The sequence below is a fragment of the Alosa alosa genome, chromosome 6 (assembly GCF_017589495.1).
Source record: "Alosa alosa isolate M-15738 ecotype Scorff River chromosome 6, AALO_Geno_1.1, whole genome shotgun sequence".
Lineage (NCBI taxonomy): Eukaryota > Metazoa > Chordata > Actinopteri > Clupeiformes > Clupeidae > Alosa > Alosa alosa.
The window spans coordinates 2,902,460-2,917,495 of NC_063194.1; the positions used below are offsets into that span (position 1 = coordinate 2,902,460).

The following is a 15,036-nucleotide window of genomic DNA, read 5'->3' on the forward strand; positions in this document are numbered from 1 at the left end:
CTCCTTCTCCTCTTCATCCTGCTCCTCCTCTTTATCCTGCTCCTCAGTTCGTTTGGAGACTGATGGCTTCTTCTCCACCCCTATCTCTCCAGTCGTCTCGCCAAACACTGAGGTTAGCAGAGGAGAGAATAAACGAGTACTCTTGTGGGAGTGAACGTGTGTGTGTGTGTGTGTGTGTGTGTGTGTGTGTGTGTGTGTGTGTGTTTGTCCTTCTCACACCAAACATGGAGAAGCCCCATTGTCCAGGGCACTCAGGTGTCCATAAAAACCCTTTTGGAGTTAATTAAGGGCTGATTAATGTTGGCCTGGCTTGGGCCTGTGGCTGTGTTTGTGTAAGGTGAGTGGCTCCCATTCACACGCTGGATCAGATCCTGCTGTGTTGACTCTGACCACTGACCACTCCCTCTGCCAGGAAGTAGAATGACCAGCCTGTGCGTGTGCGCGTGCGTGTGTTTGAAGGGGAGAGAGATGGAGTGTGTGTTTGTGAGAGAGAGGGAGGGAGATGTTGTATTTGTGTGAATCAGAAGGAGTGTATTGTATGTGTAGTGGCCGGAGTGCGTGCCACAGGGGTTTCAGTAAATAGGCCCAACAGGCGCTGCTTAACCTGAGCTGCTTATGGCAGTGACTGACCAATGGGTTCGGCAGCTTATTTGGCCCTGGCACACTCTCCTGTGCCCTCCCCTGTCCTCCTCTCTCCAGGAATCTCTCTCTCTCTCTCTCTCTCTCTCTCTCTCTCTCTCTCTCTCTCTCTCTCTCTCTCTCTCTCTCTCTCTCTGGCATTCTCTTTCTTTCTCGCTTTCTTGCTTTCTCTTTCCTGTTCCCTCTCGTTCTGCGGCAGTCTGAAACTCAGTTGTTTGTTTTTTGAGGTTACGACTGGTAAACATGCTGGTTGTCGTTGAACCATTAGCCTCGTTGCTTGTGTTAGTGTGTGGAGTATCTGTCATTTTGCATTAGTCAAACAGTCTCTACCGTACAGCAGTGCACTGTTCAGAGGCCCCCTAATAGAGATATTACTTTGAACTACCCCACCATCATTTAATTAATTGAATGTGTGTGTTGCCATCGAAGTGATTGCATCACAACAGTGCTGTGTGACACGCTCAGTTAATGCACCTGAGCATGTTGTGGTTTTGATTGATCATCCTAGCAGTTGGCAGATGGGCCAACTCCACGTTATCTGCAGTGATGCAGAACACAGCTGAAGATTTTTTTTTTTTGGTCTGTTTTTGTTGTTGTTGCTGTTGTCTCCCATTTTGTTTGTTTACGTGTGAGGATGCTGGCATGTGTTACTCAGATGCACCGGCTCCATTGTCCCTGTCTCCCACTCCAGATGTAATAGTGATTGTTGTCAGAATGCTGTTATTTCTCCGTGTTTCCCCCCCTCTCTCTCTCTCTCTCTCTCTCTCTCTCTCTCTCTCTCTCTCTTACACATTTTCACTCGCTCATGCACATTCTCACTCGCTCATGCACACTCTTTTATTGTCTGCCTGCCATGATCACCCCATCACAGTTTTTTTCTATTTTTGAATTCAGACCGTTTATATTTCTTGCTCTCTATATCTGTTTTTTTCTCTCTCCTGTTCTTACTCCCATTGCTTTTCTATCTCCTTCTGTGACTCCTTTAGCTTTTTTTTTCAATTCTCCTTGCTTTTCCTTCTACCCTTTTCTCCCCTTACCTTTTCTCCCCCCCTTGTCTCTCCCCCTTTTTTTCTTTCTCTCTCCCTCTCTTTCTCTCTCTCTCCTGCTCCCTCGCTCTCTCCCAGTGAAAGGCTGAGAATACCCAAGGGAGCTGATGCAATTAAAATGCTAATCCTGTCTGTCTACAGAGAGAGGGAGAGGGGGGGGGGGCTGACAGCATGAGGGATTGCGGCTCACATGGAGAACTCGACTGAAATGGAGAACAGAGGGAGAAGGGGGGTTCAGAAAAAGAGAGGGAGGAAGGGAGAGAGAGGGGGTCGGGAGGGAAAAGAAAAGGAGGGGGTTTGGTGGGAGAGAGGCCAGAGTGAAAAGGGGATGCTAGTAGAGAGGGGGAGAGGGAAAGAAAGGGTGAGCAGCAGCATGCACTGAGGGAGAGAGAGAGCGAGAGATAGCTTTGATACATGTAGAGAGAAGGGAGGGAGGGATGGGCAAAAGAAATGGAGAGCATACATTGAGAAATACAGAACGAGAGGGATAGCTTTGAGAGATACATAGAGAGAGGGACTGAGAAAGAGGCGATGGGGGTGGGGGTATAGCGGAGGGCTGAGCGTGTGGCGTGTTGTGAGCCGAGCCGTGATGGACTGTGTCTCTTCAGTAATGCACTGAAAAACAGGGGCCATTAATACACCGCTCCCAGCACCGAGCACTCCGCCATTAATACACTCGCTCTGGGCGCTCTCACACACACACACACACACACACACACACACCGCTCTGCTCTGTCTGCGCTTAACACGTCTACCTGCCTCTCCACCTGCACCGACACAAAGGGGCCGCCTGCCTCCCTGCCTGCCACTGCCTCCGCCGCCACTCTCTCCCTGCCTGCTTGCCGGTGCTGGGGGAGAAAGAGAGGATGATTATGGATTCAGTCAAAACCCAGCCGGTTACCCTGAATATTTTATGGAGCAGCTCTCCAGTTCCCACTGCCTGCCTGTGCTGTGCGGTGCTGTGCTGCGCTGCGCATACCAGTGACTAACCCAGAGGCTGGAGGTGCTTCAATGGGAGGGTTGTTTTGCACTCCCTGCTCTTACCTCTGGTTTTGGCTTCTAAAACCCTTAAATGTGTGGGTTTTTGAACATTCAAACATAAGATTCTGTTCTACAACAATTGAATGTTCTAAAATTCTATGTTGAATTCAATGAACCCAGATATTCTTTAGAACGTTCATTTTCCAACATTTCCGTCACACTGGTATGACGGTACACCTTTAAGGGTTAAGGAGCACTAAATAGTCCCTTTTCTATTTTATTTTACTTTACTTTACTTGATTTCTTGGGGCTGCAATCGAGTCCTTTTGTTGCTTTAGTGCAAATTCCAATTGTGACATTTAAGATGTTTTAAGAGATTGTGAAGAGTAGGAGAGGTTTTTATACAGCGCCTCTGCCAGGCCACGGTGTGTTAAATGGAGGGGAACCCGCATTGGTTTAACAGATGCAGCACATTAAAATGTACATGAACTCATTAGCATGTTACTGTGTTTATATTAATGAACTATGTTAATTACCATGATTTAGCAGGTCGGGTTTTATGAATTGCCTAGAAAACATACTCACTCATAAGCAGACGGGCACACACACACACACACACACACAAACACAGTCTTGATCAGATGTTTTTCACATCAAATTCCACTCTCCCTTGTATTTTATTATTGCCTTTATTACCCTCCACTTTTTTCTGTAGGCCTATATCCTCCCAAAACAGCTTTTTACAGTCTTATCAGTGCGAACTGAAAGTGTCCACCAGAGAGACTTCAGAAGTATTCTCTCCAATCAAGCTGTTAACCCTTTGAGTAAACAGTGTGTTTATGTGTCATTATTAGCTTTTCACTGCTTAATTGGTGTAATTGGAGCCTATCAGTGGGCGTTAGGGGAGCGCATGGGGGCGGGGGGTGAGGTGAGGGGGGTTGGGTGTTTGTGTTTGAGGAAGGGAGAATAAGAAGGACTGAGTGTGACCCAAAGCAGTGAGCACCTCTGTGGAGTGTTGTAGGCTGGGGGCTGTTAGGCTGGATGGCGGTAAGGTAAACCGCTGCCATGTCTTGGCGTGCAGCAACAGGAAGCAGTTAGTCTGGAGCGAGGTCTGGGACAGGCACTGCTGAAGTTGCTGCCAGAGCCCGACGTGGCCAGTGCCAAGCTCCCGGGATTCTACAGACACACACACACACACATACACACACACGCACGCACACACACTATTTTGAATGTCATACAAAACTGTTTTGAGGTTTTTTTTAGGGTTTTCAGGTTTTTAAGCATACCAGTTCAAAAAAGAACGTGTGTTGAATTCTCCCCTGCTCACAAGTTGACTAAAGAGCCCAAAAACTAGAGAGAGGGATGGGCAAATCGGGGTCATTAGTTCAGTCGGCTGGGTCTGCCGCATTCCTGAGCCCTGAGAGGGGGAGTAACAGAGAGAAGGAATGTGACTCAGAGAGAGAGAGAGAGAGAGAGAGAGAGAGAGAGAGAGAGAGAGAGAGAGAGAGAGAGAGAGAGAGAGAGAGATGGGGGGAGAAGACCTGAGAGAGAGAGAAGGGGGAGCACTAAAACGGATTGAGAGAGGGAAAAGGACCTGAGCAAAGGAAAAACAGAAGAAAAGGGAGAGGGGGAGGACCTGAGAGAGAGGGAGAGAGAGAAAGAGAAGGGGTAGAAGAGGGAACAGAACAAAAAAGGGCCAGCAGGGAAAGAAGGAGAAGTTTTTTTTTTTTCCTTCTTTCCTTTCTTTCTTTTTTTTCTTTTTTTTCTTTCATTTCAAAGACAGGAGTGAGTTGGACAAAGTAGAGAGGACTCCAGTCGGTAGACTGGTGAAGGGAGCTTTGGAAGAGGGAAGCAAGTGGACTTGGGGGTGGACGGCCCCAAAAAAGGCACTTACATGTGCTCTGACTTCTTTGTAGATGTTGCCCACACTTTTAGCTTTGGCCGAGCAGTGAGCGAGCCGCTTGAGTGCTTGGCAGCGCGTTGTATTTTTGGAATTCATTCATTGTTAAAACAATGCAGCCCTTGTCTCTGCTGCGCTGTTTATTTATCTCTTGCCCTACAGAAACCGGGTGGCTTAACGCAGTTGATTTGATGCCTTAATGCAGTTTGTGTCCACAGGGTTTTTGTGGCACGGACAGTCACCACACCCTTTCGCTCTAATGCAGCTATAGTTGGAAAAATTCATTTAAACAGCAAAACATCATTCACCAATAAGTTCAACCCTCGTACTGTCTTTTTATATCAAGTTAAATCAAAGCAGTGGGCAAAAGAAATGGCTCTTTGTGCTCTGTGCACAAAAGGATTTTATAAAGTGGTTTGGGAGTATGCATGGGAGGGGTGTTGGGACCAACTTTGTGATTTTAGCAAATCATTAACGCGGCAGATCCAACCTGAAAGCAACGAGACGGAGAATACAGTCCTTCACATCAGAGGAAACTGTGCAAGTCATTAAAAGTAATATGACAAACCAGATATTGCACACCAGTAGGCAGATATTCTGTTTGTGGTTGTAATCATTAAAATGCATCTGGCAGGCGAAACAAACAATTTGTTTTTTGATGCATAATAAAAACTCCATGAAGTGCTAACAGGTACCTGGGCAGGTGCTGGATCAAAAAGTTTAGATCTGTTGATTTTAGACGTGCTCCAAGTGGCCCTATCTACAGCTTCATTAAAAAATCCCAACCACATCTTACAGCTTCATTTGTACGTCACATAGTGACATTTCATGTGCACTCTCCGTGCACTGAAAGAATGCACCCACTCTAGTTCTTTTTTGCCTAGAGAAGGCAGAAAAATTTGACCTTGTTGTTCAGGGTCATGAAAAATATGGTTCTTTTGTGCAATTGTTGTTTTCTTGCATCCTTGTATTTCATGCAGGGCTCCAAAGTGCGACCGACCTAATTTTTCAAAAGTGCGACTAAAAGAAATCGGAGGTCGCACTGGTGCGACCAGCTATTCGAGAGAGGAAAAAGTGTCCGCATTGAAACTCTACCTTTGGTTCAATAACAGACACATATTTGGCCAATATCGTGGTTTAAACAAATCACAGATAGTGAAGGGCGGGACCTCCCCTCTGAGTGGCCCAGTGCCTGTGTGTAAATTTGAAAATGCGTGTGCTGCAGAGAGAGAGAAAGAGAGAGAGGTCAGAGACCCGTCAGATAAACAGAGTGGATGCAGTTGCATTACAGTGTGGTCACATAGGCCGTGATAAATGTCCCCTCTCCCCCACTGCCTTTCGGCGGCTGGCAGCAGCAAACCGATCAGACGAGCCCAAGATGATGATCAAGTTTATCGTTGCCTACGATAGGCCTAGTGAAACTTCCCTTCACCAAGTTCAGTCCGAAATAATTATTTACCAGAAAAATAGTTTGAACGTAAACCCGACGTACAGGAATGCCACTTGCACCAAATTTATAGGAGTCATTGCAGATGAAAAGACGTCTTAAAATTGCAAACAATGCATACAAGGCCTTCCCGAACGACAGAGATACAGATATCGCCGAAAAGGAGTGCCTCATTGACCGCAGTTACATGCAGGGAGTAACCGGTTTTCAACAGCAATATTCGTTTTTGGCGTGGCGAAGTTGTGTAAACTCATTCTGATGGCATCAATCAATTTAATCCGGTATTTGGCGCAAACCGAATATCGCTGCTACATTTAAAGCCCGAATATTCCCTGCATGTATAACTGTGGTCATTGTGTACGGTGAATTGAATGGACACATTTAGATCGAGCATGGCAAGTCATTGCAATAGCCTATAATAATAGGCCTACCATTTCATTACTGCATTAACCATAGTGATGTTCTTTATTGAAAATTTAAAAATACTAAAATTAAAAAGTAAATTGCATTGTGGGGCTGTCAAATGATTATTGCAATCATCATTGCAAAATCACAAAAAAATCCCCCAGGCTACTTGGAACATCTCTTTAAATTGTGCTCAAATACATATTTCTATGGAAGATGCTAGCCTGGCGAGCTGGTTTAGCCAAGGCTTAAAGATCATGAAGGATAGTATGTAAGACATTGAGCCATGAGATGTGCAGTTTGAAGCCCTTAAAAGACGTGCACTGTTAATTTACTCACTGTTATTTTTATATAATTCATCTTGAGATGTTTTAAGTTTAAATTTCAGCTCAGTGGAGCACTTAAAGCACCAACACTTCATTAAGTTACTTTTCTTGTAGAATTGTAAATCATAAGTCATAGGACAACCTATATAGGACAGTAATTAAGGAAAAAAGTGAACCTGCTGCGGTGTTAAATGCGATGTGGTTGAAAATTTGGGTGCACCTAACTTTTGTGCTGGTGCACCTAAGAAAAAAAGTTAGGCGCACCAGTGCAACCAGTGCAAAAAGTTAATCTGGGGCCCTGTCATGAGTGAGATTTAACTCCCCATAGAAGAAATGGTTTAGAGTAGTCTTTCTGAAAGTGTGGTCTGCAAGCTATCCCCAGTGGTCCGCGCACAGATGTGGGACCCTAAAATATCTTGTTTTAAATCAGCGTTTCTTAAGCTTCCCTAAGCACGACTCCAGAGCAAAGTTGTGAGTCACATTGATGAGTTGTGTGCAATATTGAATCAAGTCGTATGTAAATCCAACAGTAGCCTAATTTAATTGTTTGTGTAAAAGTCCTGACAGTGTTGTGACACAAAACACTTTTTGCGTCAAAAAAGATCAGCGTTACCTTTGAAAGACAATGTAGAATACGATTAGTTTACTAGTAACGTAACTATGATGGCATCAAACGGTCAAGACGGCGTTAGAAAATCAAATGAATCCTTTGTCACAACAAGCAAGGTGCAGACATGATGAAAATGGTTCTGTGAGTATTGTGTAATATACAGTTGAAGTAGGCTTATTGTTTTTTCCCCCTAGATATTTAGGGAGTTTGGTGGTCCATGAACCTTTTTATAGGTACCTTGGTCTGAAAAGGTTTGAGAAACACTGGTCTAGTGGTTCACATGTTGACCAGTGTGTGTGTGCTATATTCCGTCATGCAGATACTATACTGTAAGGCACATCTGTGTGTGTGTGTGAGGGAGTGAGTGCAGAAGAGAGAGAGATGAGTGCCTGGCCAGGAGCTGACAGAGGTCTTGCTTTAATACAGTGGTAGAGTGTGGTGGCTGTAGGCGGTACTTATGGCTGGTCTTGCTCGTAGTGACAGCACATGCACTCCTATTAGTTGACTCATGCCTCATGCATTACTCTGCTGGCTGCCTGCTCTGCTGAGGGGCTCTGCTGACCCCTGCTGGTTGAAAGGAGCACTTACCTCAATGCACCTCTCCTAGAAACTATTGTGGCGGAGGGGGTGTTTGGCATGCTTAGCTGGTGTAATTGTCTTCTGAAAAAACGGATTTGACTGTCCAAAGTACAACACGTCAGTAGCAGAATACAATGCACAGTCAGCTGCTGTATTCAATGCTTTGCATATTCTCCTTCCCTGACCCATGTCATGTTGTGTATCATAATGAAGTGTAAACAGATGTAGTCATAGCAATAGCCACAGTGCATCCATCTACACTCTTTCTCTGACAATTCAATCAATTCAATTCATTCTTTATTCAGGACACAGAGAGCGGTCCATATCACAATACAAAACATAGTAAAAAGACAGATAAAAAAACACATACAATAAAATGACAACAACAGTCAGAGTTCTACAATACACAAAAAGAGTGTTCAGATATTAGCATATAAACTGAAAGGCCAATGGTTCCACAGTCTAGAAGTGAACCTAACCATACTCATTAAGGCCAATGGTTCCACAGTCTAGAAGTGAACCTAACCATATTCATTGCAGGGTTCACTAGTTTTGCAATTATGCTGTTGAATGACTCAGTTAGTCTACACATACATCTGAACATGAGATTCCTGAGTACAGCAGGGCAGGTGGATACACCAACACTTACAAACCTTCAGCTTGCACTGCTCCATTGTGGCACTTTAAGCAGCAGCCTTATGCCATCATTATATGCCACATTGAGTTTCTGCATACGGCTTTTTTACAGCGCTGCCACAAGTGGGCAGTATACATTGGGGTGCAGAAAGCTTTAAAAAGTGTGACACTCAGTGCCTGTTGTTTTTTTCTGTCTCTCCTACAGTTCTCAGTATCCGCGGCGTGCAGGAGGAGGACCCCCCGGATCCCCAGATCATGCGTCTGGACAACATGCTGCTGGCCGAGGGCGTGTCGGGCCCGGAGAAGGGTGGCGGGTCGGCGGCCGCGGCCGCCGCTGCAGCTGCGGCAGGAGGATCCCCTAATGATGGCAGCATCGAGCACTCGGACTACAGAGCCAAGCTGGCCCAGATCCGCCAGATCTACCACTCCGAGCTGGAGAAGTATGAACAGGTAAGGCACTGCACGCGTCAGGACAGGAGGGAAGGGAATCACTATGTGATATCTGCCATTGTTGTTAACAAGTAACACAGGTCCACAAGTGATATTTGTACTCTGTGTTCTGGTATTGTAATAAGATAAGTTGAAAAGATAAGACACCCAGGGCATGTTAGGACAGGGATTCAAACATGGTATGGGATCTGCTGCTGTTTTGTGCATAGTACAGTTTCAATAGTAGGGTTTCAGCTGGTGTTTATTATTGTAGCATAAATTGCCAGTACTTTTCTGCACTGCAAGTGTAAAATTCATGTATGCAGTTAAATCAATTCTGTACTTGACATCATCCAAGTCCTAGAAGCTTGACTGTAAAATGTCTAAATGACTAAATGATCAGTTTCTGGAGGAGGTTCCTAATACACTGTGTCTTTTTAAATCTCTGTCCACCATATATAGATTTATGAGTTTCTCCCCATCCAATTTGACCATGACTGCCTGTAATAGCTGCGTGGAGACACTACTTAGATTACTGTAAAGTGGACAGGCTAGACCGTAAGCGCTTCTCTGTAACATGGTCACCCCCTTCTCTTGTGTTCCCCAGGCATGCAGCGAGTTCACCAACCACGTGATGAACCTGCTGCGGGAGCAGTCCCGCACGCGGCCCATCTCCCCCAAAGAGATTGAGCGCATGGTGAGCATCATCCACCGCAAGTTCAGCTCCATCCAGATGCAGCTCAAGCAGAGCACCTGTGAGGCCGTCATGATCCTGCGCTCACGCTTCCTGGACGCCAGGTGAGCCATGATGTTGTTGTGGTTGTTAAAATGGAAATGTGTAGTGAGAGATGCAGTCTTAATAAAAAAAACCATAGGAGGATACCGCATTTCTTTCTTTCTGTTTGTAATCCTCAAGATTTGTGTGGAATTGGCTATTTTTGACAGTTGTGTTCATTTCTGTACTTTTATCTGTTTTTCTTTTCAATATATTTTTTTTTATCAGATTCCTCTGGATTCCCTCTTATGTTTGTCTCAAATGTTTATATATGTCCCCATATCTGTTCATTTTTCTCTCTCCCCAGACGTAAGAGGCGCAACTTCAACAAACAGGCAACGGAGGTGCTGAACGAGTACTTCTACTCACACCTGTCCAACCCTTACCCCAGCGAGGAAGCCAAGGAGGAGCTGGCCAAGAAGTGCGGGATCACTGTCTCTCAGGTCAGAAGTCCCTGCTGCTGTTGCTGCCACTGTGTCAGCCTCTAAGCGTTAAGATCACAGGGCTGTTTGTGCTCAGCACTACCTGGCTCACGTGTGCTATCCTGGACTGCAGTGCCACTCCAATAACGGTGCTTCTAGAGCAAGGGGCTAGCTACGCCCAGGGTCACGGGAGCAAATCCCTGGGAGCCCAAAACACTGCAGAAATGTTTTGCTGCACTGTGAGTCGCTTCAAATAAAAGCTACTACTGAAACACGCCGAGATGTAGAACGGGAGTGTTTAAATATCTTCATGTCCTCGTCCTCCTTTTTTCTGCAGGTCTCTAATTGGTTTGGCAACAAGAGAATTCGGTACAAGAAGAACATTGGTAAGTTCCAGGAGGAAGCGAACCTGTACGCGGTAAAAACGGCAGTGGACGCTGCCAATGTGTCAGCGCAAGCTAGCCAGGCTAACTCTCCGGCGACGCCCAACTCAGGTACTGTCTGCTCCACCTCCCCCCTCAGCCTCTAGCGCAGACACACAACCCCCCTGCTCCCACCCACTCATGTAGCTAGGACCACATGCATGAGACACTGGCCTAGTGTGTAGAGTAGCGGCAGCTCCATTGTATTGGTACTTGCATGCGTCTAAGCTACAAACTCATTGTATGCACTCATGCTAGTGTCACTTTGTTACACTCACACATCAGTACAGGTTTGACCAACACTCACCCATCTGTCCCCCCCCCCCCCATGTCCTAACTGTGTCCATTTTTTACAACTTTTGCGTGTGTGTGTGTGTGTGCCTGTGTGTTTTTTGACACAGAGTTATCAGTTTTTTGTTTTTGCTTTTGCATTCACAAGTAGTGTATCTGAAAAGCGTTTTGTATTTATGATGTACTCACTGCAAGACACTTCCAAAAGCCTGGCGGCACAGAACGAAACATTGCGTTGCTATGTGTGATGGTTCTGAATTCTGATATGTGGCAACATGTAGTGACAGTCATTTCTGAGGTACATAGCCAACTGCCATGCATGGATTATTTTAAGGTTACTGATATTGTCTCAAAGAGTACCGTTAGTGTTGTGTTTACCCAGAAAGCTTGCTCTTTCAAAGGTGGTGAGCTAACAGGAAGTATATGCTCGATTGTCTTTAGAGTCAAAACAAAATGTTTTACACAACTCACAGTTATTAGGTTAAATGTTATTTGTTCTTTCATCTTTTTATTGTAGCAACACTATCTAATTTTCTGTAAGTCCAACACCCAACCTTTTGTTTGTCTCTTAAGCCTTTGTCTACACAAGAGAATACCAAACACACTTACTGATATGCACATGTAGATAGTGAAATCTAGCCCTACTTGCTCAGGATGCAAACAGGCAAAGGTAGGTGACTTCAGTATTAACATCATATCTCTCCTCTGCGTGGAAGACCATGCCGTGTCATGACTGGTTTCTTATCGGACGTAATCCGACATTTCATTTCCTTAGTCCTGTCATCGAATCAGGGGGATAAAGTTCCCTGCTGAGACACTAGATCTAACATGGAGCCAGAGATATGGCCGAGTTAACAGAAGTGTCACGACTTCAGGACTCCCTTGTTAGAGCTCCCTTGTATTTCCTATTTTTTATTTTTGTTTGTAGAAACTAATGTTAATTCATGCAGACAGAAAGTCTTGACATAACCTCCCAGACCTGAAAGTCAAATGTAACTGGGTTGCCCTATGGTAGGGAGTGTCATACACAGTAGCAGACGTCTTACACAGTGGCGTGTGTAACCCCCATGCCACTCTCCCCCCCCCCCCCCCCCCCTCACTGGGCCCAGAGCGGCTTGCCTGACGGGCTGCGTGTATCACCTGCAGGATCGTCGGGCTCGTACAGCCTCTCTCACGCAGGAGACGCCTACCTCGGCCTGCGCTCACTCAACGGGGAGGGCCTTGCCGTCACCCCCTCTCTCCAGCAGCAGGTAGGCGCTGAGGATGTCCCCAGTTAGCCTGCATCGACCCCCCCCCCCCCCCACCCCACCCTGCTCCTTCCAGTCCCCAAACCCCTACGTTGTCCCTGTATCTCCCTGGCAGTTTCGTAGTCACCAGCCTCTGCCTGTACCATTCGCCCTCAGTCTTGCATCATTAGAAATATCCAGACCCCTCGATGCCCCATGCCCCACCCCCATTCACAACTCCCTGTAGTTCTGACAGATCCCCAGTTTAGTGTCTGTAGCCTGCTGGAAGCACCCACAGATGTGTCGTAGACTTCCCATTGGATCAGTGCTGTTTGTGATCGTGAGACCCCATCTTTATCATTTATTTACTTTGTTTGTTTTTCATTTTTGATCCTTATCTTCTCCATCTCACCCAAAGGCCCCTCTCTCCTGGTTGTCCTTGTGCCCTAATGCTGTGGATACAGTGTATGAGTAGAATGAGCGCGGTTATACACAAAACATGTTATTTTTATCACCCTTAAGTGGATTTATTTGACATACTGGGTTGGGTTGAACTCACTGTGCATTGTAGCCGGACAGACAAATGTGTGTCGCTCATTTTCTGAGGGACAACCACCAGGGCCGTGGAAACCAACCTCTCTCTGGCGAAATGTGAAATACAGGCCTTGATTTGGATGGACAGCTCTCTTAAAAACGCTGACAAGGCTGACAAAAGTGCCGCTCTGCCGTAAAGAAATGGGTTTTTTATCGTTTCGTCACTGAGGAGACGCCAGGCAGCGATCTGCGCAAGGCGAAGCAGAGCATTGAACTCCGCAGCCCCTTAAGCATTTAATCTGCCCCTGCTGGGAGACGGAGAATGGGATGAAGCTCAAGCCTCTATTGAGACCCAGACGAGATTTATGGTGCCTTCAACGCCACTGCCAAGTCTAGACAGAGGGGAGAGGATTTCTCTCTCTCTCTCTCTCTCTCTCTCTCTCTCTCTCTCTCTCTCTCTCTCTCTCTCTTTCTTTCTTTCTTTCTTTCTTTCTTTCTTTCTTTCTTTCTTTCTTTCTTTCTCTCTCTCTCACTCTCTCTCTCTTTCTGTGTGTGTCAAATGGTTCACCTTTAAATTAGATGGATTACTCGGTGACAGCAGAGCAATAATTTGTTTAGAGTGCGAAACATGGATGTGGACCCCCCAGCAGTTGTAACACAGATAAATGGTCAACGTTGGGATGTTTCAGGCGTAAGGGTCTCACTCTCTCCTCCTTGGCAGCGTCCGTCAGTGAAAATTACAAGCAGCTGTGAAGTGGCGTTATGAGAGCGGGTAGACCTCACAGAGGCAAAAGTAGGATTGCATTTGAACAAAAAAAGAGAACTGGTTAAAACGGGCAAGGTCCTTTTTTTTTTTTTTTTTTTTTTTTTTTTTAACAAACCACATTCCAGCACCCAGACAGTAAGTCACCTCTGTAGTTTCAGTTACGTTGCACTTGTCAGTTCGTTGAAAGTGTGGCATTAAAAAAAGGCAAACAGGATATGAGACTTTTTCACAGTCCTCAAACATGGTGTGTGTGTACAAATCTTGCACGTGACCTCTATATTTCAGATGGATTTTGTCTGGTGTTGTCTAATGTGTGTCCAAAAAAACGCAGTTGGTCAGTCATGGCCTCTGGTCAGGTCTGTTTTAACCTGTTCAGGGAATTTGTGCAAATAAATGTTGTTTTCTTTGATGCTGTTAGACACTGAGTAATGCTGTTCCTTATTGCCTGGCAGGTGGATACCCTGCACCGTGCTACACACCTGACGGCCGGCTATGAGGAGCTGTCAGGAAGTGGCCTTTTTACCCCACACAGCCTGGACGTAAGTACACACACAGACGTCCAACACAAATTTGCACATATTCACGCTGACACCCACACGCTCTTTCCTTCTTAATCTTCATATTTATTCTATTAGTAGACAAACATTGCACACCTATTTGTAGCTCCATACTTCCAAGAGTCAAACAAATGCTTCACCGAGGAGAAATAAGGACAGTATAGAGGAAGATGCTAGACCCACTTAGTCATTTCATTGGTAACTTATTATTTAGTGGTAGTGGTTTGATTTATAAATGATTTCCTGTGAGTTACTAAAGTGATAATCCTCTAACCACGTCTTTCTAGTGCCTTAGGGCTTCTACATACTCGACGCACCCGACCGGTAGCGCGACAATGTGACGTCAAAATGACGTAGATCTTGCTGGCGCGCCAGGATTTAAGCCAGGTAGCGCGAGGTAGCGCTCATTTTTTTTTTTTTTAGACGAAGCGACAAAGGCGGAAAACAGGAAGATGGACTAGTTCGAGGGCAAGCGAGAGTTGCAGTGTTTTGTTACAGTCGTGAATTTTTAATAGTTTGCTGGATAAGTTAACAAAGTTACCAGTGAGAGTTGCAACACATGGAATTAAGAGGAAAGAATAGAAACGATTCATTTTCAAACAAAGGACAAAGGCCTGAGCAAAATCTCTTTCCACTTCAGGAAATTACACAAACTCAGCCAGCTGCTAGCTAGCTAGCCAGCTAACTAAACTGTTTAAATGATTAAAATTTCCCTCGGGATGACTAAAGTATCTATCTATCTATCTATCTATCTATCTATCTATCTATCTACCTACCTACCTGTGCACACACCTTGGAAACTAGATGATAATGATGGTAGTTGTGAATAGTAGCAACCAAAGTCTGAAGTACCATCACAGAGGCTAGCTACTAGTGTTTCTAACTGCAGCTTCTTCTGCTGTGTAACGTAGTTAGCGTTTGTCTTTTCACAACAGCGACACCTCTGTTCAGGAGAATATTGCAACTAGTGTCGCGACCACCACACGCGAGTATAAATGGTTACAGCGCTTCTGTGACGTCACATTGTCGCGCTACTGGTCGG

General features: G+C 45.5%; 1 protein-coding gene across 8 annotated transcripts in view; it reads left to right on the forward strand.

The window, feature by feature from the left end:
* The window catches only part of pbx4 (pre-B-cell leukemia transcription factor 4), a 35,343-nt gene that overhangs the window by 16,105 nt on the left and 4,202 nt on the right, over window positions 1-15,036 (forward strand). For 4 of the 8 annotated variants that reach the window (XM_048245298.1, XM_048245296.1, XM_048245301.1 and 1 more), the window contains 6 exons: window positions 8,778-9,022; window positions 9,609-9,799; window positions 10,084-10,219; window positions 10,536-10,692; window positions 12,058-12,161; window positions 13,890-13,976. In XM_048245298.1, the coding sequence (XP_048101255.1) occupies window positions 8,778-9,022; window positions 9,609-9,799; window positions 10,084-10,219; window positions 10,536-10,692; window positions 12,058-12,161; window positions 13,890-13,976 (920 nt within the window). The remainder of the gene's footprint in view (window positions 1-8,777; window positions 9,023-9,608; window positions 9,800-10,083; window positions 10,220-10,535; window positions 10,693-12,057; window positions 12,162-13,889; window positions 13,977-15,036) is intronic. The other 4 variants (XM_048245300.1, XM_048245302.1, XM_048245303.1 and 1 more) reach the window with 2 other exon arrangements.